General features: G+C 38.2%; 2 protein-coding genes across 4 annotated transcripts in view; both read left to right on the top strand.

Annotated features, from left to right (window-relative positions):
* Nucleotides 1-659: 659 nt before the first annotated feature.
* Nucleotides 660-5,067, top strand: polr2c (RNA polymerase II subunit C). Its single transcript, XM_007558491.2, has 9 exons — nt 660-830; nt 1,019-1,068; nt 1,336-1,404; nt 1,508-1,560; nt 2,570-2,698; nt 2,773-2,824; nt 2,916-3,084; nt 3,161-3,235; nt 4,584-5,067. Exons 1-9 carry the CDS (start codon nt 745-747, stop codon nt 4,726-4,728), a joined length of 828 nt encoding a protein of 275 aa, XP_007558553.1. The 5' UTR covers nt 660-744; the 3' UTR covers nt 4,729-5,067.
* A 1,186-nt stretch (nt 5,068-6,253) lies between these two features.
* The window catches only part of wwp2 (WW domain containing E3 ubiquitin protein ligase 2), a 57,389-nt gene continuing 36,570 nt past the window's right edge, over nt 6,254-27,072 (top strand). For 2 of the 3 annotated variants that reach the window (XM_007558490.1, XM_007558488.1), the window contains exons 1-6: nt 6,254-6,360; nt 11,406-11,487; nt 15,788-15,944; nt 16,757-16,878; nt 18,219-18,356; nt 26,195-26,273. In XM_007558490.1, the coding sequence (XP_007558552.1) occupies nt 11,418-11,487; nt 15,788-15,944; nt 16,757-16,878; nt 18,219-18,356; nt 26,195-26,273 (566 nt within the window). In that variant the 5' untranslated portion in view covers nt 6,254-6,360; nt 11,406-11,417. Of the gene's footprint in view, nt 6,361-7,328; nt 7,484-11,405; nt 11,488-15,787; nt 15,945-16,756; nt 16,879-18,218; nt 18,357-26,194; nt 26,274-27,072 lie in introns of those variants that run through there. The other variant, XM_007558489.2, reaches the window with a different exon arrangement.

Below are 27,072 nucleotides of genomic sequence, written 5' to 3'. Positions count from 1 at the left end.
TGTTGTGATCTTTGTTACATGTGTAGAAAATAAATCATTCATTCTGTATTAAAAACATGCAATTTGCAAGGTTAAGAAAAGCAGGGGAAATTATCTCTTTGAAATAAGAGCCTAATATTTTTTCAGACTAAAAAGAAAATCAGTTACAATTTTTTTGTGTGTTTTGATGTAGAGTTTTAACCTCAATCAGTGACTTAGAACAGCTGGGGGTCTGCAACCTAACCTAATTCAGGATTAAAATGATAGTCAACTGTTTCAAATATAAATTCCATAACAAATGCTGGTTTAAGTACTTTTTTCATTAAAAAAAAATAAAATAACGCAACATAATCACACTAAAAACATTAGTGATGTTCCAGATTTGTCTTTTGTGTCATTAGGTTGGAAACTATTTACTTTTTTTTCCCCCATCTTCCATAAATTTCAACATCCCACAGAAGGAAACTCGTCTTTCTTCTTTCTACTTAAAACTTTATTTTTCTTCATTGTGAAATCTAATAACAAAAAAATATATACATACATTTTTTTTTTTATAAAATACTTAAGATCTAACGTTTTAAGAATTGCGAAGGTTACAGACCCCTATTTTAGAACGATCAACAGGGTTTTATTTTGAAAATCCACTAATTCCCCCTGAAGTCCCGCCTCCTCCGTTGAGCCAATCAGCTCAGCAGCCATTTCCGGGAGGCCTAAATCCCGAGGTGGTGCAGTTCTTGTCATTTTTGAACAGAATAACCTTTAAAGATGCCGTATGCTAACCAGCCGACGGTTAAAATAACAGAATTGACGGACGAAAATGTCAAATTCGTCATTGAAAACACGGACTTGGCGTGAGTATTTATTTTTCCCCATTCTTATTGTTGTATTGGGAATTGGGCGCCCATTGTGCCTGTGTGCGTATAGAAGCACGAGTTACGAGACGATTCAAGAAAAATAAATGCCAAAGAAAATAGAAGTCAGGCCTACAAAACATATATAGTGTTGCATATATGTTTTACACCTTTTTTCTTCATTTAAGGGTTGCAAACTCTCTCCGCCGTGTCTTCATGTCAGAAGTTCCCACAATAGGTAGTGTAACAATATTTTTGGTCCATCATACCCTTTAGTTATTTTGTTTTGTTACGACGTTTTTCCTAAGCATCATGATTTCGGATTCTAAATACAAATAAAGTTCTGTTTTATTATTGTGTGAAATTACGCTTTCTATAGAAACTATTACAAGCCTTTAAGCTCTTTGTTTAGTTGGGTAAACAACACTAAAGCCTGAGTATGTTTTTTTTTTTTCAAAATGTGTTGTTGCTACAGCATCACTTTAACTCATTGCATTCTTTTCAGCCATCGACTGGATCCAAATCGATGCTAATTCATCAGTGCTGCACGATGAGTTCATCGCGCACAGAGTCGGTGTGTATCTCCAGAGCCCCGTCCTGTTGATTACAGCGCAGCTTAGTTGGCAATTTATGAGCAGAGACCTGAACACTAATCTGCTCGCTTTTTGTGTCGCCAGGTCTTATTCCCCTCACCAGCGACGACATAGTGGATAAGATGCAGTATTCAAGGGTGAGTGGACTGTTACAGCTGAAAAACAAAAACAAATGTTGTTCAAAGCTGTTTGGGCAAAAAAAAAAACAACAACAACAAAAAAAAACAGTTTAAGTCTAAACCTATGACTTGGAAGAAGGTTTTGCTGATTGTGTACTGAATAAATCAGTTAACATTTATAGAGCTTTTACAACAGCTGAAAAACAAAAACAAATGGCAACCAGAAAAAAAAAATACAGCAAATAATGAAAAACACACACAAAAAGAAAATAAATCAAAACACAATATGCACGTAAAAAGGCGTTCCTAGTGTCAGAGCATCACAGTTCTACTACGTATTAAGAGCCATTTTGACTAAATATGTTTTAAGATTTTACTTAAAAAATAATTGTCTAAATTTGCCACATTCCTGAAGCAGCAACAGCTTAAGGTTTGTACCTAGACATCAGTTCTTCTGAGATGCATGCCGTATAAGCAGGGTTGGATGGATGAACTCCTATAAAAGCATTTGTGTGAACGGTGAATATTGGTAAAACTTTACCTGTTGGGACAGTTACTCAACGAAGTGTTTAAACAAACACAAGTATGGATGTTGGAAATGGAATATTTCAGAGAACTTCTCAAATTTATACCAACATTTTTGGCAATTCATCAGTAATAAAGCTTTCATTATTACTGGTAACAAAAGCTTTTAAATATGTTGCTAGTCATTACTGGGACTAATTACAGAAAGCTAAGATAATTCTGCTTTTATCCTGATGGTCCTGCTTTTTAAAAGCAGGACCAAAAGGAAATGGGCAGAAAATGGGTTGAGGACGTCTTTTGCAGCTTCAGTCTATAAATTCAAAACAACAAAGAAAAATATCCTTTACATGTAATTTGTTACTTTCTTTTTTGTGTTTGGAAACCAGAGGTTCGGTTAGTAATAAATGTAAACTGTGACAAAACAGACAGAAAACGGTTCAGACTAGGAAGAATGCTGGTTTGTTGTTGAAACTGAGTGTGTTTCTATCTGCTCCTCCTGCAGGACTGCACATGTGATGACTTCTGTCCCGAATGCTCCGTGGAGCTGACCTTGGACGTCCGCTGCACCGAGGACCAAACGCGTCACGTCACGTCACGCGATCTGCTCTCCAACAACCCCAGAGTGATCCCTGTGAGTCTTTCAGGGTGTTTTCACACCTGATAGTCCAGTACGTAGAATGTGGACTGAAGTTGTTTTTTTTCCAGGTCACTTCCAGAAGCCGAGACAATGACCCGAACGACTACGTCGAGCAGGATGGTACTCTCAGATCTTGTCTCGCCAACCTGTTTTAGCCTTTTCTGCTACTATCTTTTAATAATTTACATGCTTGTTGCATTGTCCATGTTAGACATCTTGCTGGTGAAGCTCCGTAAAGGTCAGGAGCTTCGCCTGAGGGCGTACGCCAAGAAGGGCTTCGGTAAAGAGCACGCCAAGTGGAACCCGACGGCGGGGGTCTCGTTCGAGTATGACCCAGACAACGCACTGAGGCACACGGTCTATCCACGACCCGAGGAATGGTAGGTATTCATTTCAGAAAACTTCACTGTGAAGTACAAGAGTCGATCATTTAATCAGCGGTGTAATTTTTCTCAGGCCAAAGAGTGAATACTCAGAGATCGAGGAAGATGAAGTTCAGGCGCCCTATGACCCCAACGGAAAGCCAGAAAGGTGAGCAAACAGTCTGCGGATACGTTATTTGCATAAAGTTTAAGTATTTGCAGCAAAAATTGGTTGTTTCTATAATTACGTGCCAGTAGTTTGGTTCTTACCTGTTCATGTCATAATCAGATATGCATGTTTAGTGGACATGACAATTTCTCTGTGTTGGTAAGTTTGGAAAATCATGAAGTTAAATATTTGGATAGTAAAATAATAAAAAGGCAAATTTAGGTGAAACCAAGCTTTTTCATAAATCGTATAAAAACATAGTTAACCTTATTTTCCCTCACTGTCTCTTTTGTCTCAGTGAACTAGATTTAACTGTCCAGTTATAATTAGGATACCTAAATTATGTCAATTTACTAAATAATAGAAAAAATTATGTTCTTGCTAAATTCAGAAGTTTACACTTATTTCCTGAGTATTTAGAAGAACTGCCTTTTAAACTTGCCTTATGTCAGTATGCCTTAAGGCAGCTGTTACTACGATGTAGCTTACCCCCATCAGTGTGTGAATGTGTGTAGTAATGAGTGAGTGAATGACTCATCATAGTGTAAAGCGCTTTGGAGTTGAAAAAGCAAATGAAAGTGTGTCTGGCTTAATCCAAAGTTTTTGGTCTTCGATCAGTTTCTTAGAATAGTTTGCTGGATTTCTGGTCCCAACAAAACTGATGTAACATAGTTTTGGGGAGCAACTTTTGAGGCCATGAGGAAGTACATACGACTGTTCTAAAACACTTAACACCCTCTGCATGGTTCTGAACCAATGCAGCGGGTGACCATCCACCAACACCTTCTGTTTTTTCTTTTTTTGTTGTTGTTTTTTTTCTTTTCTTATAACATAGAAAATAAAATTAGATGTTGCAGCTCGTCAACCAATATTTTCTCCTCCATTGTGAAAAGTAGGGATGCACTGAAAAGACAAGTTTGGCCAATATTAATATTTCTGTTATGGCCGATAACCAATATTACATCACATATATATCCCTAGCCTTTCAACATAGTGAGAAAATGTCCACATCACTGACAATACTTCTCTTTTTTAGGTAACCACCCTAAAAACAATCCCGCGCTGCGTCACTATCACCGTCACATGACTAAAGAAAACCACATAGCCATAAAAAAATGACCAGCATTGGTTGATACCAGAGGTACTGGCAATACATTGTGCATCACTAATAAAATGAACTTCTCTCTAGATGTATCTGCACAGACAGACACATTGTTGCAAACCAAAATAAAAAATAGGTTGATTTTCATTTTTATAAACTTTTTGTAGTTTCTCTTCTTGTTTAATTGTCCCTGCAGCTTGACTGAAACTTTGAACACAGCTCATGTGAGATTTGACTCTCCCCTAGGTTTTATTTCAACGTGGAGTCCTGCGGTTCGCTCCGGCCGGAGACCATCGTCATGTCGGCGTTGGCGGTTCTGAAGAAGAAGCTCAGTGACCTGCAGACCCAGCTGAGCCATGAGATCCAGAGTGACGTCCTCACCATTAACTGAAGACACCTCTGTTGTTGCCGGAGGCTCAACCTCGAGATCTCTTTTCAGACTCAACTGAACCCAGATCTACTGGATCAGAATCATCTGTAATATTAAATTAATTTGTGTTCATTTATCTCACTCAACAGAGGGGAGTTGTATTGCAGCAGAAACTGTTAGTGACACATTTTCAGTTTCTCAAGAGTTTATTTGTATTAATGCAAGCTTTTTTTTTTTAATAAATTAGTTTTTTGGTATTTTATTTGCTTTTATTGTCAAAGTAATGCTTTGTATTAATACAGCAGCTTCTTTTAACACTGCAATATATGACTTTTATTTAAAAAATAAATTTTTTTTACAGATTTATGCTATCAGTACATTGTGACAGTATAGTTCGAGACAGATAATCTATTAAATAATTGAGCTCCTCTGCCTTCTTTCAGTGCTAATAACCAATCAGAAACAACTAATCAGAGACAGGAGGGAGGGTCTTAGTGCAGTAAATCATCCTTGTATGTGTGGTACAAGATTTCCCCCTTATCTGGAACGTGCCGCCACTTGTATGTGGTGGCTGAAGGGAAGTGAGTGCCATTTCGGAGAGATATAAACATAATTCAAGAAAACAAGACTTTTTTTTTTGTTGATTTCTTTTTTTTTACATTTTTTTAATCCAAGTAGATTAGCACAATTTAGCTATGGTACAGACTTGTTACATTATTGGATGTAATGTCTGGTCACATGATTGAAATGGTAAAAAGATAGAAAACAGGCTTTCAGTTAATTGTTTTCACATCTGGAAACAAAGCGAGGGAGCTCGGGTTCAACCCAACAACAAGGAGACGAATGGTTTGGATATCAGTGATGAGACGTCCTCGTATATGAACTTCTGCAGCATCCAGAGATATTTGCAAGTTTGTTCCAGACATTTCAATCTGGTGAGTCTCTAAATCTTAGTGATAGTGAGTTGAAGCTTCATGATCTTTGAAACAAATAGAAACTATATAAAGCTAATAATAATGTGGATGTTTTCAGATTAAAGACTAATACCAAGATTTCTGAGTAAAGTGGAGGTGGGAGGTTATATATTATTTTGCTATCTTACCCTATGTTATATAATAAATGCTGAAGATCAAATAATCCACTTATGTTAGATGAGTAAGATAAATATCGGCACCACATGAGGGCAGTGTTACCTTTGAGCAGTCTGGTGACATGCTTAAATACTGCAGAGCTTAAGGGAATAGCACTTACCTTATTTAACTCATATTTGTATGATACATTCCAGTTAGTTCATACTAATAATAAATATCCCTGACGCATCTATCTTTGCATTGTCATCTTTAACAGTATTATAAATAGGTGGCAAGGGGAGGAGTGCTGCCCTCTACATTTGTCTGCCTAGCAGCGCCCCTGAGGATCCATGTCAGTTATCTATTTCTCACCTACCTGACAAGTTAATTACACCAATACGGCGCACACACATCCGATAATTCAGATGGAAAGGTGTGTTTGATATGCTAATTTATGTTTATTATTACTAATATGACCCACAAGTCTTTGTGCAATCATAACGACGTTGCGTTCGTCACGTGGTTTTGTCACAGGCGGAAATGAAAGTTCAGTAGCGACAACGGCAGAGCACAGCTGAACAAGGTACGTAAATTATCACTGCCTCGCTTCAATTTCCGGCATGTCAATTCACCTGTCACCTACTGACATAAGACGCTACTATAAGCACGGCTCCGCCTACTCCCTTGTGGTTAAAACGACATTTGCCGGTGTGTCCTTTTGTGAAATCCCCCTACGAAACTGACTGGCTAACAGTTAGCCTCCTTTAGCATCAAGCTTGCTAAATGTAAGCGCGTCGGACCGGATGTAAGAAAGAGCATTCTTCAAAGTTAAGGACGTATTTCCACACTATGATGTGTGGTATTTTTTTTATTTTTTTTTTATAAAGCGTAAAGAAATCCAAATTAAAAGCTATGTGCTCACAAAAAGACGATTTTGTTAAACGTTTAAAAAATATATATTATTTAACGTTAAGTGTGTCATTGTACATTATAATCCTATCTAGCTTTTTTCTTCAGCTGTGTCAATGTAACCTTATACATTTTATACTTTTGTACTTTCACCAGGTGTTTTCCCCTCTAACATTACATTGGAGATACAGTTGACAGTGAAATGATAAAATCTCAGTCGATATTTAATTTATATCGACATTTTTTATTATCTGAAAATTGTGTATTGCTCTGCACTCCCACTGATAAAGTCCAGAGGAAGCCTGAGCAATTGGCTCTTGACAGGTAACATTACTGAGGCATATAATCAAAATTTCTCATAGTACATTATATGAAGAATAAGAAAGCATATAAATACATGCAAACCCATAGCATGGTTGATCAATTATACTCTGTTGTCTGGTACGAAACGCCCTAAACTACAAAGGTAGGAAAGAGAGTGGTGCACATTCTGAAAAGCAGCCTACTCCCGTTTGGTTTTTTGATACGCGTTCCTCTTGAGTCTTATTTTTAAAAAGACGTGCCGGAAGTTTTGCCGTTTCCTAATTATCTCTTGACTATGGGGTGCGAACCTCAATCATCTTCCGTGTTTGTGTTTTGTGCGCAGCTGCCATGGATGTTTATTAGGTTGAGCATAAGTCTGTTTATCGACAACACACATTTGACAGTTTAAATGAAACTAAACTCGGCTCCAAACTCTCCAGCTGATATCCCCATTCTGCTCAGCCGATCAGCTTGGTTTGCAAAGTGGATAGGAGGTAATGTCCTCTTTTGTTGTGATAATTCCCATCGGATCATCTGCGGCTTTGCCAGTGACCTTAGGTTGTGTTTTTTTTTGTTTATTGTTGGTTAAACACCCAGTTATCTGCTTTGATTATTACCAAAAGTATTCCAGCTGTGTATCATAGTTTCCTGTGGTCCCAGGCTGGGATGGCAGCATTAGTCACCTTGATGCAGCAGTTAGTGTTTGCATATTTTTCTACAAAACTCGCCTCTTAAGTTTGCCTACAAGAGGAGAGACGCATTGTGTTTTGACTTACATTTTGATGGTACAAAATAATAAGTTATGGATCTAAGATTGTTAACTCGTGGATTTCAATTGAATTATGTCAGAAAATAGGAAGAAAATTTGAGTCTTTGACTCCAACAAAAAAAAAAAAAACCAACATAAAATAAGGTAGTTGTATGTAAATTACAGATGCGTTGATCATCAGTGTTGTTAAGCTGAGTTCACTTTTAAACCGTCTTTAGCATTTTGTTTTAGTGATGAGCTCAGGTTTTGCCTTTAGCATTACAGGTCTCTGCGCGTATTACCCGTTGAGTTTGTAAACCCTCAGCTTAACTTTGAGATTTTCCAACACAGCCAACATTTGCTGTTGTTCTGCTATCTTCCATGACACAATTGGTCTTTTAAAAAAAAATAAAGCAAAGCAAGGCTGTAATGTATTCAACTTCTCATTATCTAGTGACGTCCTCCTCGCAACGCTTCCCTAATTCTGATTATAAAATCCTGAGTCTTACTCACTCAGTCAGGACCAGCTTTACACACAGATTAATGTTGGTTATGATGCAGTTTTTTTTAACAACTCTTAATTTTCAACTAATCAATTACGAATTCAGGGCTGGTGTAGTTAAAGATTGGCTGACTACCGCCAATTTCTGATTTTGTTTTCTTTAAGCAAGTTGCCAATATCTAATGATTTCTAAGAATGTACACGGCATTTGTGTAAGTAAGTAATTAGCTTCTGTATCAAGTCATGTCAGGCCCTCTTGCCAAGACCTTCACAGTTTTCAATACAGAATTAATGCAGCTGAAAACAACTGAATACCATGAACCTGATTAGGTCTGCAGCTGCAAAGAGTTGGAGGCAAACTTCAGTGTAAATGCAATATAATCAGCAGAATGGAACCACTTTCACATCATTTACTTTTTTTCTTACTCTTAAGTATTTCTGGATAGTTACCCTCAGAAATCAATGGAAAACATGCTTTTTGGTTTAGTGATGGCAAATGACAGGATAAAATAGTAGCACCGAGCTCCAGATTGCAACCAGGCTCATCCTGATGCAATGACGAATATTTCTTTAGGCCTGAATAATAGAAGAACATACATGTGCCAAGTTATTCTTGACTGCATTGCAGTTGATCGGGACGCCTATTTCACACTTCGCGATCAACTCCACTGTCGCTTGGATGACTGGAGGTTCATCTTTCCTTACGCTTCCACTGTTGCTCATATCAACAGTATTCCCACTAAAAAGAATGCAATGCCCATAAATTTTCTTTTTTGTAAAGGATGTCTAGATGACATTTGTTTTGAACGGATGCGGTTTAAATAAACTGAATTGAATTGAATAGCATTTCAGTCACTCGCTAAAATCTACATCTGCTGTGGACACATCAAGGTCAGAAAGAGGTTGTGCAGCTGACCAAAATTATTTAAAGGATGAATTCAGTCAGTCACTCCATTGTAACCGTAATATTGCACAAACTGATGTAATAATGATTATGATTGAATGTATTGTGCAGAGTGACATATTAATTATACAGACGTCTGGAGCTGCTTCTCATTACTTTATTGTTAACAATGACTCTTTTGTTTTTTGTCTGAGCAATATCGCTGTAAAACTACAAAATCTTACCACATATTTTTTTCTAGTTCCAAGTACAAATATCTTAAGATAAAATTATGAAGACAAAAAAAATGAACTTACAATACATAGCAGCTTATTTTAAGTAGATAATTACTTAATATTGATGAAATACTGCTAGATTATTTCACTTATAGCAAGAAATTTTATCCATGCTATAAGTAAAATAAGCTGCCAGTGCTGGGCCTGTCACAATTAATGATAAATCAATTAATCACATGATAAATTAAAAGAAACTCAATAATTTTCATTTGCTTGATTTATCGTTTTTCTCTCTTCTTTCTCGTTTTACCAAAAACTGAATAATAAAAGTCGTCAGTTTGGTGTTTAATTAATTTCATTTGTTGTTTCTGTTGTTTTCTTTATTTATTTTGGATATTTAAAATTTCTTCCAGTTTTAGTCTTTAAATGTTATTATATTTTAAAGGTTATTTATCTTTGAGAACTTGTGCCTGCATTGTTTTGCCATTATTACTGTTATATTACTTGAAAATGTTTTGAAAATGGTCTCAAAACAACAATATTTTCGTTTATCGCAATAAGTTCAGGGACAATTTATTGTCTAGCAAAATTTATCGTGACAAGCCTAATGCAACTAGAACTTTTTCATCATTATTATTAAGTAATTAAGCTTCTAGATTGTATGCAATGTTGTGTTTTTGCAGTGTAGGAAGAAGCTATGTCTTAAAAACATTAAAGAAAAAATCTCATTCTTTCATAAGTTAATATTCTTTTTATAAAAAAAAAAACAACAACAAAGTATGTCTTAATTTTAGAATTTTTCATTGGTGGAGTTAAGTGGTGTATCAAGCACTAGAACAAATACTTTATCGTTGGTCTGGGATTGAAGTTGATAAGAAGAAGTCGCTGATGCAATCTTCAACGGGCAATTTACACATTTTATAGAGTGAACCAAATTTAAGCACAAGCTCTGGGTTAGTGAACAGCAGAGTGACAAACCTTACCTTGATAAAAGAGTTTGTAGAAAGGACAGCATCTTGGCAGATTGCAGTCTTGTTGTGCATTACAGTTTTCTTATGGTTAAATGCTGCGGAGCTCATCTGTGACTTTGCTCAAGGTGAAGCCGATGAGGGCCAAACCTCTGCTGTGACATTGACCATGCTGCTCAAAAAAAATAATGAATTGGTTTTCTTTTGCGATATCTGTAGACATCATAATATTAAACAGGCAGTGGACTCGTATGGATTGAACTTCTCAATAGGCTGCAAATGTCTCAGTTAAAAAATAACCCATAATATCACCTGCATGTTGTAGCGATTCCCGAGATTGTTTAAATTAAGTGAAAACTGAGGGTTTTTTTTTTGTTTAAGTAGATTGTTTTGGTTTCATTTTAATCTTAGTTGGACCCTAATGTTGTGGATGCTCAATATGAGAGATTGCTGAAAAGTCAATATCTCAGTGCAGTCATCTGTCCACTCATTACAATGCATACATAATCGCCACATGCTTGTTCAGTTTGAAAGATTACGGTGAAGTTGTTGATTTGATTCAGTCGGCAGCATTTCTTCAGATACTTTTTTTTTAAACCAGTTGACATGTCAGATTAAACTTGATTGCATTAGTAATAATTAGGATTGAATTTGAATGCTAGACAAAATGATGGAGAAGAAGGAAAGGAGTGAGTTTTTCCCACATCCATTATTGTCATTGCAGTTCATGTTGTTCCACTAATTTTAAAGTCTACTTCATTCTCTATTGATTGTTAGATAATTGGAAGCAACAACAAAAAAGAAAGAAATGTTTATTTGAGCCTCTGTAGACAGAACCCCTCTCCAGACTCGGTGCAGGTTTGCATTGGTTGTCAGAGAGGAAAATTGCAGTGATCAGTTCAGATTACAGCCTCAGCTGTAATCTCATTGACTAATGTGCCTCCGAGGCTGTTTAACAATTATATGGTAACTCTCCCCTGCACAGATGGGGATAAAGTCCTCACATCGAGCACCTCTGGTTTAAAAGCCATCAGGAAGCATATTGTTTAATGTGGGGGTTTTTTGTGGTTGTGTTACAGAGCTGTGATGTCATGGCGGCTGCCAGCGTGACCCGACCTGGCAGTACCCAGACCCCCGAAAAGTCTCAGTTGATCCTGAAAGGTAAAGAGCTGATTAGCATGTAAAGTGTTCTGTTTTGATTTGTTTGCACAGTGTTCTTTCAGTATTTTATAATTTCATGCCACACAAACTACAATGACGAGTGACGTCCAGATGATGCATCAAACGTTAACGTCTGTATCGCTGCGTGTCCGTAGCTGTCATTAATGTACATGCTGTAGGCTGATGGTTCTGTAGCCTGACAAGCTGTGTGACTCTCAGTATTTGACCTAATGATCAAGGGAAAATGGTTCAAATCAAATCTTGCTGATTGACTGGTGCAAAAAACATACAACATTAAATACAATACACACAGCTGACATTCAGCTGAGTGCAGAAATGGTTGTATCATGCTGCCTTGTAAAGTTTCACCTTCACTGCTGCAGGGCAATATTTTCTCTGCTCAGTCTCCCAGTCAGCTCAGCTTCTGTGACATTATAGGATAGGTGAGACTATATTACCTCATTATCTGAATATCCATGCTATCTCCCGCGTTCACCTGGTGGATGTAAATAATCGGGAATGAAGGAAGTCAATGGGTCTTTACCATTAAGAAACTACACTCCAGCACCCCCACTGGTAAAGATGCGTCCAACGGACTTGAAATAAATTGCTGTGGATTCCTGGCAACCACAAAATGCCACTAACTCCTGCAGCTAATGGAGTTCCCCCCCCCCATCTTCCTCATTGTCTTCCTCACTGTTTATTGGCAAACTACATATGGGTCCTTGACCAAATTTGCCACAGTTCCAGTAGTTTTAAACTTTATTTTCGCTCTTGCTGCAAGATGAGGTTAGGGTAGTAGCCGTTTCCATAGTAATTTCCCGACCTATGGAGATCGGCACACATCTGCCTTATTTAAATGGTTTGTTCTTCTTTCTTTCCCATTTTGAAGAGACGCTAAGAAAATTAAACCTGTGGGATTTCATCTTCAGATCTTTTGTTTTTCACAGTTATTAAAATTTTTTTTCAAAGCTTTTTGAACGTTGTTGCCAGATGTACCAATAATTCCAAAGGGCACATTTTCTGCTTTGGTGAATTCTGCTTGCCAGGAAACTTTGTGTTCAGTCTCTTTCCACCTGTCAAATTGTTCAGTGTGAGCAAGTGTGTACGTGTTTTAGGAGAGAAGGTGCAGCTCACCCAGGGCTGCGGTTTTACAAGCTTCTAATAAAACCTAAGTGGTAGGAACAGATGCAGAAACAATCTGAGGTCTTGTTGTAAGGAAGCTGTGCTGGACATTGCATTGAAAAGCACTGTGTTGGGTCACAGGACACATCCGAGCATAAAACTGCTACTTTGTAGTGGTGTTAGCAACTTGTACCACATGCTGGTAAAAATAGACAGCTGCTTATCAGATGGATTTTCACATCAAGTTCCTGAGTTTGTGAATTTAAGCACACTCAAAGTGGAATTGGAGCTTCTTAGAAATTAAACTAATTTGGTCTTTTCGTTTGCGCATGATAATTTGGGATGCACCGATTTAATGGCCAACCGACTTGGCGAAACCAATTTTCTTAATCTTGGGAGATTGGCTTCACATGTAAATATCAGCCGATCACCAATCTTATCCACTGACCTTATCAACCTCAGCAAAAGTCTCAAAATAAGCCTCTGTCCTCTCCTGCTCTCCCATGAGAGAGATTTGACTGACAGACCGGCCCACCAGCTCATGTCTGCTCATTTCCAGTGAACAATGGCCACCCCACTGTTGCAAAATCAGTGATTTTCTTGGTATATTTAACAACATTTCAAACAAAAAAAAAACTAACCTGCCACAATCGGAATTGGCAGGTCAGGCTTTTTGAAGATCTATAATCGGTGATTTTCCAGAAAACTGCAATTGGTGCACTGCTAATAGTAGTGATAGTAATAGCAAAGATAAATTTGTGCATATAAAGTACATTACAGCTTTTTTTTTTTAGAGTAAATATAGATGTAAAAACAGAAAGTTCAAAATTAAAGTACAAAATGCTTTTCCTGTATGCTGTGAGTGTGTAAAACGGAAGTCAAAATACTTTTTATGTGTAAAACTGATTGGCATTCTCATAGTTGGTCAAAATTGTGCACATTTGAAATTACTGTATTATTTTTGGATTGACTGATGGCTCGAACGATAAAATAAATCTTGAAAAATACAGCTTTTCTTATAACTGTGCACGCAGTGAAGCTTGACTTTGACCAGTGGTGTTTTTTTTATTTATTTTTAATGTCAGCTCTGACTCACCGCCTCATAAAAAGGCCGTTCAGCTCCTCTGCGCTTCCCCTTATCATTCAATGCTCTTGAGACCTGCTATGATTGTTCCATAGCTGGCCTTGTGCCATCTTTCTATCATTTCCTCCTAACTGCAGTGAGTCACTTTTGTTTTGCCAGATGTTCTGGAGCACAGACATCAGTATGTCTCGGCCAGATTAGATCTCCTCATGTCTTGTCTTGCAATATATTTATACACTTGTCTTTGGCCGTTTTGTCATAATGAGCTCCTCAGCGTTTTCGAACTGCAACAAGCTCTGATAAGATTCTCAGAACATGTAAGCAATTTCAAAACCCCAAAAACATTCCGGGTAGTATTCCCATAGGACCAGGATTCAAGCAATATTGCATGTTTTCTTTTATGCCACTAGAGGGCAGTGTTTGTATTCTGGTGTGTCGCCCCAACAGTGACAAAAAAAGGCCATCTGCATCCTGAGCAAGCTGAGACACAAAATTCATGACAAATTGCTGTAGGCAGTTCAAATAAAGATTTAATTTATTTAATAATTACATACTTTAAAGCACATTGTATTGATAGCATGAAAAAGACTTTTAACAGATTCCTTTACTAACTGAGATTTCCAGGCAAAATATTTATTTTGCTTTTATAAGCTGACAAATGCATAAAGATTTCACTACCAGTAGTTATTGTTGATCATAGAGGTGCAGTCAAGTACATTACTGAAACAAATTAAGCACCAAAGTGGAGTTGGAGCTTTATGGTTAAAGCTCCAACTTAACCATATTAGTAGTTTAATTAAGCTACTAATAAAACCCTATATTTATGCGATTACTGCATCTGAATTTTCTGTTTAGTCAAAATGTATGTTTGTTTTTAAAGTTGTACCTGTGTTTGATGGATACTAACAATAATGATCAATTTTATTATGTATGCATTGCAATGAATGCTATTTATTTGCCTATTTTAGGAGAGAAACTTTTAGATTGTGGTTTATGTTTATCCTGAGTTGTACATTGTAGAGGAAAGCAAATTTGTTGGAAGAAAACTGGGATGCTTGCAGCAAAGAAAATGGCTCTAGCTTTCTGTAAACTACAAAAAAAAAAGAAAATTAAAAATTAAAATCAGAATTTAAAATATTTAAGGAGGAGTCTCTGAGTCACGGAGGTGTAAAGGAAAACAATCCAGACTCAGGCTGTACATGTTAATAAGATTACTATTTATTTTTTTTACTGTCTTTTTAACAAATAGCTAAATTCTGCAGCAGAATTTAGCTTGATTTATGGTATTGTTAAAGGCCTGTCATGATAACACATTTTGCTGGGTGATAAATTGTCCCAGAACGTATTGAGATAAACAATAATATTGTTGTTTTGAGACAGTTTTCAAGTAATACAACAGTAATAATGGCACATTAGTGCAAGAACACATTCTCAAGGATCAATAAACTTTCAATTCTAATGAACATTTGAACACTGGCACTGGAAGACATTTGAAATATCTAAAATAAATAAAGAAAACAACAAATAAAATTAATTATGAAGCCTCTGTAAACAAAATTGTCCTTCAAAGAAAGGAATAGTTGAGACCAAAACACCAGACTGAAGACTTATTTTGGTAAAAAGAGAAAAACGATAAATCCAGCAAATGAAAAATATTGAGTTTCTTCTTTTTATTATGCAATTAATTGATTTATTGCGACAGGCGTAGTATTGTATTCATTTTATGTTATGAAAACAAAAAAATTTATACTCAATGTTTTTTTTGTTTTTTTTACATAGAATATCAAAGGGTAGCTTCTGATCATCTTTAACATCTTTAAAATCATTTTAATTTTGATCGGTGACATTGCAGAAAAGAAATCTGTCATTTTAAAGTAAAACTTTCTCATATATTCTGATAAAGCTGTCTAAAACCTGTTGCACTTTTTTGTATTTTTCTGATATTTTGTTGACAGAACATAGAATTAGCAAAAAAATACAGCTCTGGTTTTGTTTCATACTCATTAACCACTTTTTGAATATCAAAACAAGCCTTTCACTGTGCCTGACTCATCTGTGTTCAGATTTAACGGTGTGTGTGTTTGTACGCAGTGGTGTCTGCAAAGCCCCAGTCCCCAAAGCTGCCGAACCGACACTCTCGGCTCAGCTCCTTCGTCGAGGTGACTGCCGACGGCCTGACCAGTGAAACCAAAAAAACGGGCAAACGCACCGGGCACCTGGAGCTGCAGTGGAATGAAGACCTCACCCTGTAAGATGCACACAGCTCATCTGAGTTTTAAAATAATCTCGGTGCGGGGGGAAACTTTCCCCTGCTTAAATGAGGAGTTCATAGCTGTGGATAACTTTGATTAGCAAACCTGATAAAATTTTTGGTTCCCTTGCCCCTTTTTTTAATCTGTAAAATACAGCTTCTGTACTAAAGTTGTGGAGAAACTTATCCATGCCTTTGTTACTATGTGCTTAGATTACTGTAACTCACTGTTCAAAAATACGGACCAATTTTCTTGACTTTGTCTCCAAATTATTCAAAACGCCACAATTCAACTCTTAACTGGAACCCAGAAATGTGAGCAGATAACCCCAGTATTGGCTGCTGGTTTCATATTGGATTGATTTTGAAATTATTGTGTTGGTTTTTAAAGTTATGAATGGCTGAGCACCGGCTTATCTCAAGGATATTCTTCGCTACCACTCCATTTCCAAAATACTTTGATCAAATAATAAAAACTTACTCTTCAATATTGGATCTGCTCATAGCCTGGGACATTTCAAGTCACTCCTTAAAACGAATTTTTATTATTATTTGGCATTCATGTCAAGTCTGACATTGTAATCTACCCTGTCTGTTTAATGTATTGTGTTTTATTCCAATATGGTTTTTCACATGTGGTTTGATAAATATCACACAGCACTTTGGAGCAATTACTAGCCATTTTTAAAGTGCTTTGTAAATAAAATTGACGTCTGATATCATTTCAAAGAAATGGAGCTGCACAGATGATAAACTGGTCTAGCAATAGCATTCTCATGCAGCCTGAATTGTTGCCCTGTGTGCTGCAGCAATGTGACGCCTCAGAGTCATCTGGACCTGAAGCTGTGGAGCTGCCACACCTTGAGGAAGGAGCTACTGGGCAGCGCTACCATAGACCTCCTGGACACTCTGCGCACTCATGATGGCAAAAGTAAGAAAATGCACTCAGGCTTGGGGTAAAGAAAAAAAAAATATTCTGCACAGGTATATTGTGCAACTCTTAGGTAGTTTGAACATTTCACTTGATCAAAAACTTGTTAACTCTGAAAGCTTTTCAGATCATTTGTTTTGCTCCCATTCTCATATCCCTGTTTCTTGTGCGCCTTTTTTCTTCCTCTCTCCTGTCCATAGTTTTGCTTGGACACAGATGTCATTTCTTTTTTTCTTTGTAGCAATGACTGACTAAAATTGACCAATACGATATATCATTCATCCCTACGCCCAAGTGAACATTTTACTCCTAAAATTTGATGCTGTAGAAACAGTAAAAATAGGTAAACATAAGGATTTTAGTCAGTGTGACAAGTACAAAGTTCTGTGGCTGACCCACTGGGCCAGAGCATCTCTGACTGCAGCTGTTGTGAAGGACGCCTGGTCTGCAGGGGCCACAATGTGGAGCAGAAGTGAAGCAGCTATAGGGCAAAGTCCAATTGGGTTAATAATTATTTAACCATTTAGGATCACTTGTAGACTGTGAGTAGAGCTTTGAACTTTCAACCAAAGAGAGTTGGACAATTATTATGTCCAACTTAGCATGAAAAGATAAGAAACAGTGTGGCAGGAGCTGAAGTTTCACTATTAAACATTGCCATCAGTTCAGCCGCTATTTGACTTCAGTCAACAATTCTGTGACGTTTGACCCAAATCCTGAAAAATTTTCATACGAGGCTTAATTTTATGACCTTTGCCGGTTTTGACATTCTTAAACCAACTTGCTTAAGAACTTTTATTTTTCTGTTTAGTTGTTTGACACAGACCCTCATAAAAAACTAATTCGTGCAATAACAGGCCGCATGTCCTGACCCTGGTGTTGAAGCAGCTCCTCACTCTTTCAGCTGGGGTCGTATAACCCCAGCTGAAGTGCAGCACTGCAGCGCTCTAACAAAGGTGGGCTCTCACTTGTTTGCTTAATTAGGTCTAGGTGATGTGATTTTAATTTTAAATTGTTTTTTGGCTAGTGAATGTATCTCACCTTCACACAGCTGTTAGTGCAGATGTCTGCGGCTGGATCCAGCCACAGAGCCCAAAGAGGAGTGGGGGCATTATAATGTAATCATGCCTCTAGCCTTACCTTAACTGTCTTTTGTTTTTAAATAACAAACATAGAATTAATTGATTTCATGCGTGATGAATGAAGACAATGTCTAAACCCCTGAGAGGACGTTCTTAAGGAAGGATGTCCAATTACACTTTTCCTCCTCCCCACAACTTTCTCCTTTTCTTTATCACTCATTCTTCCTCCGTGTGTGTGTGTGTCCTCTCTCCCTCTAGTGGAGAACGTCCAGCTGAGTCTGGTTCTGCAGACGGAGAACAAAGGCTCGGTTGTGGCAGGAGGGGAGCTCAACGTCTGTCTGGATGGCATGGTTGTTGATCTGGGCTCTCTGCCCAATGGCAGCGCAGCAGCAGACAGTAAGTCCTGCCTCTTACCACACACACATATGCACACGCACACACACATACACACACGCACGCACACTCAAACACTCAGCCTCATTTACTCAAAGGTGTGAGAAGGAACAGAAATGAACAGAGGAGCACCTCGTTAAGCCTTCACACCACAGACTTTAGATGCACATTAAAGCCCAGATTGGTAATTGTCACATTTTATGAATTGTGCTGCTGAAATTGGTTTGAGATACAAAAAAAAGCTTTCATTTATAGAGACTGGTCACATGAAAATCAATGCTTACAGCTGCTGCTTGTTTTAGGTGAAAATGCACATGCTTAGTTTAGCAAAACACCCTAACATTAAACCATTTTTCCTCCTTTAACTCCATTGCTTCCCGTTTTTCCTTTATGTTTGGCAATACTGCAGCATGAACATGTTGTATAAATAAACATAAAGACTCGGGTATCTGTTTTAAACTGTGATATTTGTGTTTTTCCACCTTAGCGGTGCATGGTTCAACAGCTATTTTAAAAGCAGTAGCAGGAAAGAAGAGTGTTGTAGCATTCATGCCAAAGAAATATGGATAGCGATTTAAAAACGGCAAAGAAAACGGTGGGGCCGAGGAGGCGAAGGAAAAAGATGTGACATTTAGAGGTGGAAGTCGCTAACTAATGATATTAGAAGCATCTCAGAAATAAGTGTGTTGGCTGGAGGCTGCAGCTCCAAGGAGGCGATTTGTGAGATCGAGCATTTATGCAAATGGCTCCCAACGGAGATTCAAGGACTTCTCCAACATGCATGAAAGACTCAAAGTAAAACTCCAGGTATTTTATGATGTGGGAATAATATTACAGCATGATATAAAGCTCAAAAAAGTCGATTTTATACTTCTAACAGCACAGCGAGTGTTTAAACACAAAAATGGCATAGATAGAAAGTGACTCTCACACTGTGAGGAAAACCATACAGTGTGTATGGTGTAGTATGCTGAGCATTTACCAAACCCACCGTAAGCAACCTCTTCATAAGACGAATGCAGAACAGGAAGCATATAACTTCATCAACGTTGGTGCTGTTGGCTTATTGTAGTGAGTCGTGATCAAAGTTTTGTGACACTTCTGCCGGGGGTTGATAACCTTTCGCGTGCCAATTGTTATGGGCCGGCCCAGTCAAAGTCCAGCGCTGTTTTATAGCTCCAGTCCATCCCTGGCAGAGAGATTATCACATTGTCTGTACAGCTTATTCTGTCTGAAGCAGAGGTTCTCAGTCCTGACCCGTAATGAGCATTAGCAGCCGTTCCACAGATGGATCCAGCCACAAGCCCAACAGGAGAGCAGGGACTGGTAACACAAACGTGCATAATGAAGCTTGGTAAACATCCATTACTTTAAGTCAGGTGTGCTGCAGAAGGGAATCATCTAAAGCGTACAGGACAGCGGGTCCAGAGGACCACAGTTGAAAACACTGATCTCATGTTTTTATTTTGTTCTTGCAAAAGGTGTTTGGTTGGGGTTTTTTTTGTCCCCCCCCCCCCCAATTCCTTCATCAACCATTTTTTATGTAGTAAAAGTGCATTTGTGTGAGTGTAACATCTGTTTGTCTTTTAAAAATAAAAAATTAAGTTTAAGTATCACTGTTGCAATTTTAACGGTTGTTGATAACAAATTAAAATCTCTCCTAAATATTCTCTGGCTTTTATACAGGCACCACTGGTGGTACTTCGGTTGCCTTCAGCTGTACTTAGAGGAAATAAGGGGAAAAGTATTTGTAAGATACATACACAGAAACTAACTCTGGTGTAGCACTCATGAGCACCACCAGCCAAAAAGAAGCAAGAAACAGCTTCTAGTGGCTACTTATGCAACACATCAATTACCTCTCAATTCAAAACGTTTCCAAGCCCAACTTTGGTCCCGCACTAAATCCATAATTAGTTGGATCTGTTAATAGATGATCTATCATGCAACTTTTAGATGCATTCACCTCATTAGCAGGTCATTTAGCTCTACAGAGGCCTGGTAACAAATCATTCAGCTGATCAGGTGTGTTGGAGAAGGGGTCCATCTAAAACCTGCAGGATTCTAGCACTTGAAACTCTGATCTGGAAGCAGCAGGATTTCTGACCTCAAACTTCTTCTGGGAGCACTCTTGTGCATACTTTGTTAGAGAAGAAGGAGCCTCACCATTTCAACATTTAAAAGCTAAAATTAAAATCTTTAAATCGATCCTAAAACATGCCTTGCAGGGAGGAGAATATGGGGGTAATGTGCTCACTTGTGTTGTTTTGGACCAGCTGTAGTAGCAACTTTTTTTTTTTTTTTTTTTCTGGGCCACCCTAAGGTAAATAAGGTTCAATTTTGCTTATTAAACTCAAATCAAGAGAGCTAGACTGGTCTACAACAGTGACCTGTTCATCAGATTTAAAACGGTTACTTGTCTGTCGTGGCGTTTCTCCTCAAAACACAAATTTGTGTCTGGCCTCCAGACAGAACAGCACAGTCCTGGTTATTGTGTAGCATTGATATTCTTGCTGAACTGTGTAAAATTTACGTATCTGACATAAGTACGCCGTTTGCTTGCAGAGACTTAAGTCTGCAGCTTGGGTTTCTCTTCTGCAGAATCACACCTGCCAACAGTTAAGGCCGGCCTAAACGTGCATTTATTCGTTTCAGAAAAGCCTGGGTTTTAGTGGAGAGTTTGGCCGATGTTTAAATTGTATGTCAGAGTTTCTTCTGTCTCGCCAACAACAACATGTCAAGTACACTGTTAAACTTAAAGTAACCTGATAGCGACAGCATATACCGACTGTTCGGCTGCAGCATTTTCTACCACAGAGCTTTAACATCAGCATGGGAGAACACTTAATCTTCACATTAATGTGCTCTTCCCGGACCAATTGCTCCTAGAGGGAAAGTTTTCAAAGCCTTCACATTCAATCAACAGTACTTTCCCCTTCCAGGTATTGCACTAACATTTTACCTTCCTCCATGGCTTGGAAGCAAAGTTTAAAAGTCTTTTTTTTTTTCTTTTTTTTTACGAATACACTGTTCTTTAACTGTCCGTTATACCCCAGCCAAGTCCATGCAGCAGCTCACACACAGCTTTTCATTTAGCAGCACACAGAGACGGCTGTGTTTCCTGCTGAATGAACACAGGAACAGCAGTGAGGGCCTGCCATGGACGCATAAACGTGTCTCTTTGTAAATGTTTAGTTGTGAAGTGAAATTAAGCGATCGCGTCTGTTTATATTTGCGTGCGCGCCATGTTGCACCACAGGGACAGCAGGATGGGGGAAAAGTCTCATAAAGATCGGATTCAGAGGCTTTTCTGCAGGTTTAATGGATTGGCCGAGTGATGAATTGGAGTGAGGCGCGTTGTGTGATGTCTAGCGGTCAAACCGGAGATGGCAACCGTGCCAAATACAATTCACTTGTAGTCTAAAAATATGTACTTGTTCTGAATACTTACGAAGCAGAAAATGAATCACTTCAGAGTAACTTGACTCACTGATTTTTGTTTGTGAAAAAATAGCACTGGTTCTTAATCTATGTGGTCTGCCTTTTCCAGATTGTTTCCACAGCTTTACCTCCTCAGAAAGATCAATTGATTAATGTCGGGTTTTTTTTTAATTAAATGGATTTCAGTTATAAAGTCCTTGCATTGCACCTTATATCCTCTTTTGAGTTCTGCTTTTATGCAAAAAGAAGAGGAAGGCAAAGTTTTCTTTACTTCATCACCTTATGTTATTTCAGCTAAAAACAAATTTCTCTCAGAGATCCTAGAAATAGTTTACTTGTGCTCAGGTTTAAACTTTACAAATCATCAGAGGCACAAACCAAAGGCTCAGACGATCCAAAAGGAACTTTGGTAGCACGCAGGATGAACATTACTCATTGATTTGTGCCTATTATTTTGTCCAGGTGTGTTTTGTGCGCTCAACCCGAAATTCACCATCTGTCAAGGATATATTGTTGGTTTTTGGAGAGAAACTTGCTCAGTGCTGCATTCCTCTGAGAAACTTTTAGTAATTTTCGGCTTTTCAGAGTCAGTGAAATCTATTTTTATGACCCATTTTGCCAAAAGAAAAGGAACTGCCAAATAATTATGCACACCTTGATATAATGTGGGCCTAAAAAATCCTCAACTCCATCAACCATTCAAGTTCATCCAGCTTGGGGTTAAGAAAAATGCCCAAAAATTGTGTTATGGTCAAAACACTCACTTGACTAATATGTCTGCACCAGTTTTACCACACCAATTAGTTTTCAGGCTCTGTTCTTAAATGTTGAACTACTCCCTTTAAAAAAAAAAATGTAAACCCTGACTCATGAAGGAACTAAATTCCCATCGTAAGATGTCAGAAAGCAGTGAAAGAAAGCTGCGGCTATAATTGTCGCATGTGTGCAGGTCAAAGGTCACCATTTAATTAAGAGAAACCTCCCTTTATCCAGTTTTCCTTTTATGACCCGTTGTTTGGAGTCTCTCCACACCCGTAATCACAGACATCAGGAGCGCCTTTGTCTAATTTGTTTCTGAGGATTGCGTAATTGAGCCTTATTGCTTGCAGCTCGGCAGCACAATCTCCTCCTGTGATCCTGAAGCTTTGTGTATGTTTACCCAGGGGAGGGGTGGTTGTTCTCCTGACTTGTAGGGTTGCGGATGACAGAAGTTGTGTGTGTGTGTGTGTATGCGCGGGGTTGGTTTTTGGGGGGGCAGGAGCAGCGATAAAGAGATGAAGTGTTATAGTTCTTGTCTTTGCCTTATGGTTTTGTAGATCCAGGCATGCACATGTTTTACATTTATTGAGGGTTGTGCGTGCACGCTTGTAGACCAATGGGCCCCAAATGAATATATAAAGGTAGGAGTGTGTTGCCTGCTGCTGGCGTGAAGGCACCCTGTGTTCCTGCTCTGAACGTTGCTCTGTTAGTTCGAAGATTTTCCTTATTTTCTTCTGGCAGCTCCTGTGAGATGCACAAACGCACGCGTGCATGTGGAAGCCTTCATAAACAAAACTTACATTCAAGGATGGTGAGAAACAGAATCCAGAGCAGAGAGATTTTTAGCTCTGGAAATATTGGCACCCTTTCTGACTGGGACTCTCATATTCAGACTTCCTTTTTCCACGGAACCGTGAGACAATTTTTAAATATTTTCCCCCCCACACAGCACGGAGATGCTTAGGCTATGAGTAACATCCAGCTTCCTCCCCGTGTCGTATCAAGATCCATTCATTAGTGTGATGATGAATTTGCCAGTAGTTGATTTAATAAACATCTTTTTTAGCAAAAGGAAACCTTAAGTAAATCCAGTTTTGTTAATCTTTAAAGATCATTTACCTAGTTAATAAACCTCATGTCATTTCACTGAGCTTTGTAGACGTGTGGTTGTGTTTTCTCTATGAATGTTAATCAGTATATGTAGGTTAAATATGTTGCTCTTGGGTAACTTTGCTTTTGAAAAACATTTTCTTGGTTGTAATATTTTTTCTCCTTGAGTGTCCTCAAGTGGTCAGATAATAATTTGCCCCATCATACAGAAAGTAGGTCAGGCCATCAGTTTCACTTTAAGGATCAAAGATCCAACATCCAGTGATAAGTGAATCTTCTTCAGTGCAGACCAAGTGTTTGCATGGTGTTGTATGAGCTTGAGTTATGCTATCATTGGGTCATGACTTGAAAAGCAGTGTATAAATGTTTTTGCTATGCTGCACATGTGCGGTTTATTTGCCAGATCAGAGCTGCAGCTACTTCTGGTGACCAAATTATTTACATTACAGCGTTAAATGTAAAGGAAGATGATGCTGGAGTATTATTTACCCAAGGCAGCATATCTTCATATGCCACTGAAGCATAAGCCAGATATGCAATACTATGACAAGGGAATAACAGTACTGATTTGACGAACTGAGATACTCTTAGAGAACAATGACCTCATCGTTTACTTCCTGCATCTGCACCATGGCTTTATGTATGGAGGATTTACTACAACGATACAGTTATGGTTCTTGACGTATAACGTGGAAGATCTTCACCACCCCAATCCCTTTCCAATGCAACTTTTCCCATGTGCTGAAAATCCATTGAGAGGAACTCATAAAGAGTGTTGACATCATCAGCACTTGCTGTCCTTTTGTGGGTATTTTGAAATCTACTTTTTCTCCATTCTCACCAGGACAGGAAAGTTTTCTCAAACTGAGCGAGAATACATTAAAAACTCACTGCATGATTTCTGCACAATTTTTTTTTTCTTAAATCCTGAAATAAAAGCCGTAGTTACAAATAGGCTACAGTTTAAAGCCAAAACCTGCCTTCTTTTCCTTAGATTTTTTTTTGTTGGGATTTTTCTACACATAAAAACTCTTTCTCATTTCTGCAGACACGTAACAGACCAGTAATTAGAGCTGCGCTGTTCTGAGGGGTGGGGGGTGATGAACTTGGTTTGCAGGCTATGACACAATGGTTTCTCCTCAAGACCACTGTTTATTTTTCTGCATGTCCACAGGGTCTGCACACAAGAAGCTCTTTCATAGCCACAAAACAGAACTGTGTGTCTGTGCAAAGGAGCATGTAAGACCTTACCTGTTTGCCTTACTTTAGATAGCAGGATGTAGTGTGTGTGTGTGTGTGTGTGTTTGTGTAAACAGGGGCAGCGTTTGAGGCGCTTATTCCTCCGGTGTGTCACTGGAAGATGCTGGATGTTTGTGTGTAAAGGAGAAAGTGAGTGTTAATGAAAAGCTCGATACAGGCCTGTGGTTTTCAGTCACAGTCGGGACCGTAAGTCACACATTCCCTCACACCGCCGAGACCGCACACGGCCACGCTCACAAGCCCGGCACAGACTCCGTGGCACACACAGGGATGAATGGTCCATGTCAAACCACTAACTTCACTTCCCATCCCACATGTGATGGCTGCATGGATTTCATTATTATTATTATTTTTTTTATAAACTTGAAGAGGTCCAATTCTCTCTATGATCACTTTCTCATCCTATACAGCTGCAAGGAGGACAGCTGACCTCAGTAATGTTCAAAGAGGCAATAAGTCCTCTGTTGGCAGACTGGAACTGACGCTAGTTTGAAGAAAACAGATTTTTGGAAAGCTTTGGCCCGTGTTGTTAAAACCTTTTTTTCTGCCTTTTACTCTGTGTTTTCTTTTTCTTTGGCTTGAAGAGTGTTTAGAAAATGTTAAGTTTAGATTGTCAGTTGGCAACAATACCTCATTTGGGAAGTTTTATTGTGTGATTATCACATCAACGAAGGAAAAATGGTATGAATGGATGGAGTTGTTCTTTAAATGGATTTGTTTTTCATTTTAAACTCCTTACCTGTAGTGAAAACAGCCGATTCTGAGTCTTTGTCATTCGTTTTAGAGAAATTGCTTTGCATATCTGGCAACGTATTTCCAGACATCCTGTAAGTTTAAGTGTACAGCAAACAAAACTCAAACAACAATCACATGAACTTAAAATTAAAAGTCTTACTGCGTGAGAAAAATCCTTTTAACTGATATGTTGTGAATTTGAAAACGTTGGGAATGGTTGATCTCTGAAGGCTGGTTAAGTTAAAAACCAATAACTTTTATCATCAGCCAATTTCCTTGTGCATTTCAAATCACTTTAAGAAACTGAAGTACAATCTATTAATAGTAGTGGAAATAATAAACATTAACTCTTAGTGTCCGACCCTTTTGCTGCTACTTGGCAAGCAACGTATCATTATTCCCTGCACCATTTTTCATTAGTTTAACCACCAAACCCCAAATAATTTCAAGTTTGCTTTTCTTTTCCACCTCCAGTCTGACTGACAGTCGGCCGTTTGTGTTGCTACAGTAATGATGTGTTTATGTTTGACTTGCAGAGATCCTCCAGCCTGACAGACCCAACCTGAGGAGGACACAGAGTGAGGGGACTCCCACTTCAGCTGGACCAAACAGCAGGTCAGACCAAACACACCGACACAGGATCATAGTGTGACATCCAACAGTGTTTAGCGCCAGCTGGATGCAGCGACTGAACTTTGAAATGTTTACAGGCAGGAAAAAACATTGAGGCACGTTAATCAGATGGGAGGTGATAATTTAGACATTTATGGCATTTTCTGCAGTTCACCATGATGCATTTTGCGTCATTCAATACCGTTCTGCTTCATAACCATACACCTTGATCGGGAGGCTGTTTAGCTGCCATGTGTTGAAGATAAAATTATGTTTTCTTGTGCAGGAACAGAATAATGTTTTCACCTTCCTTCTTCACATCCTTAAATATCAAATTGATTCTACTGATCAGCTTAAACCATGACAAACCTTTAATTGGACAACATGATGAGGAAAAAGAATCAGATTTTTAAAAAAATAATAGTCTTTTAGCACGTAACATGTTGACCTTCAAATTCGATCAAGTGAAAGTCTGTCTGAACGGACTTAAAGATGGACCAGATATTAGCCCATTTCATCATCATCCCATTACCATGACAACCTTAACCAATAAGACTGAGCCAAATGACCTTTTTAAGTTTATTGTTTTGAAAAGACCTTTCTTAACTTTTCCCATTTGCCATGCATGAGTGGAAAAAGAATACAATGCCTGTTTTAAATGTTAAGAATTGTAGCTGAAGCATAAAAAAATCCTACTTAAAACAATTATTCACACTATATCTGGTTGTTATAATATAGTAACAATAAAAAAAGGTCATTTTTCTTGAGGCCATCACAGGAAGGAAATTTTGTAAGTAAAGGA

This window comes from Poecilia formosa, unplaced genomic scaffold (genome assembly GCF_000485575.1).
Source record: "Poecilia formosa unplaced genomic scaffold, Poecilia_formosa-5.1.2 Scaffold97, whole genome shotgun sequence".
Classification (NCBI taxonomy): Eukaryota; Metazoa; Chordata; class Actinopteri; order Cyprinodontiformes; family Poeciliidae; genus Poecilia; species Poecilia formosa.
The sequence above is the reverse complement of the archived record's forward strand: the minus strand, read 5'-3'. Positions and strand labels throughout refer to the sequence as shown.

What these genes read in the sequence shown, in the direction of transcription:
- polr2c (XM_007558491.2), top strand. Translation starts at nt 745, where the DNA reads ATGCCGTATGCTAACCAGCCGACGGTTAAAATAACAGAATTGACGGAC. An exon ending in GTCAGAAGTTCCCACAATAG is followed by an intron (nt 1,069 to 1,335) that starts GTAGTGTAACAA and finishes CATTCTTTTCAG; the next exon opens with CCATCGACTGGATCCAAATC. An exon ending in CGACTACGTCGAGCAGGATG is followed by an intron (nt 2,825 to 2,915) that starts GTACTCTCAGAT and finishes TGTCCATGTTAG; the next exon opens with ACATCTTGCTGGTGAAGCTC.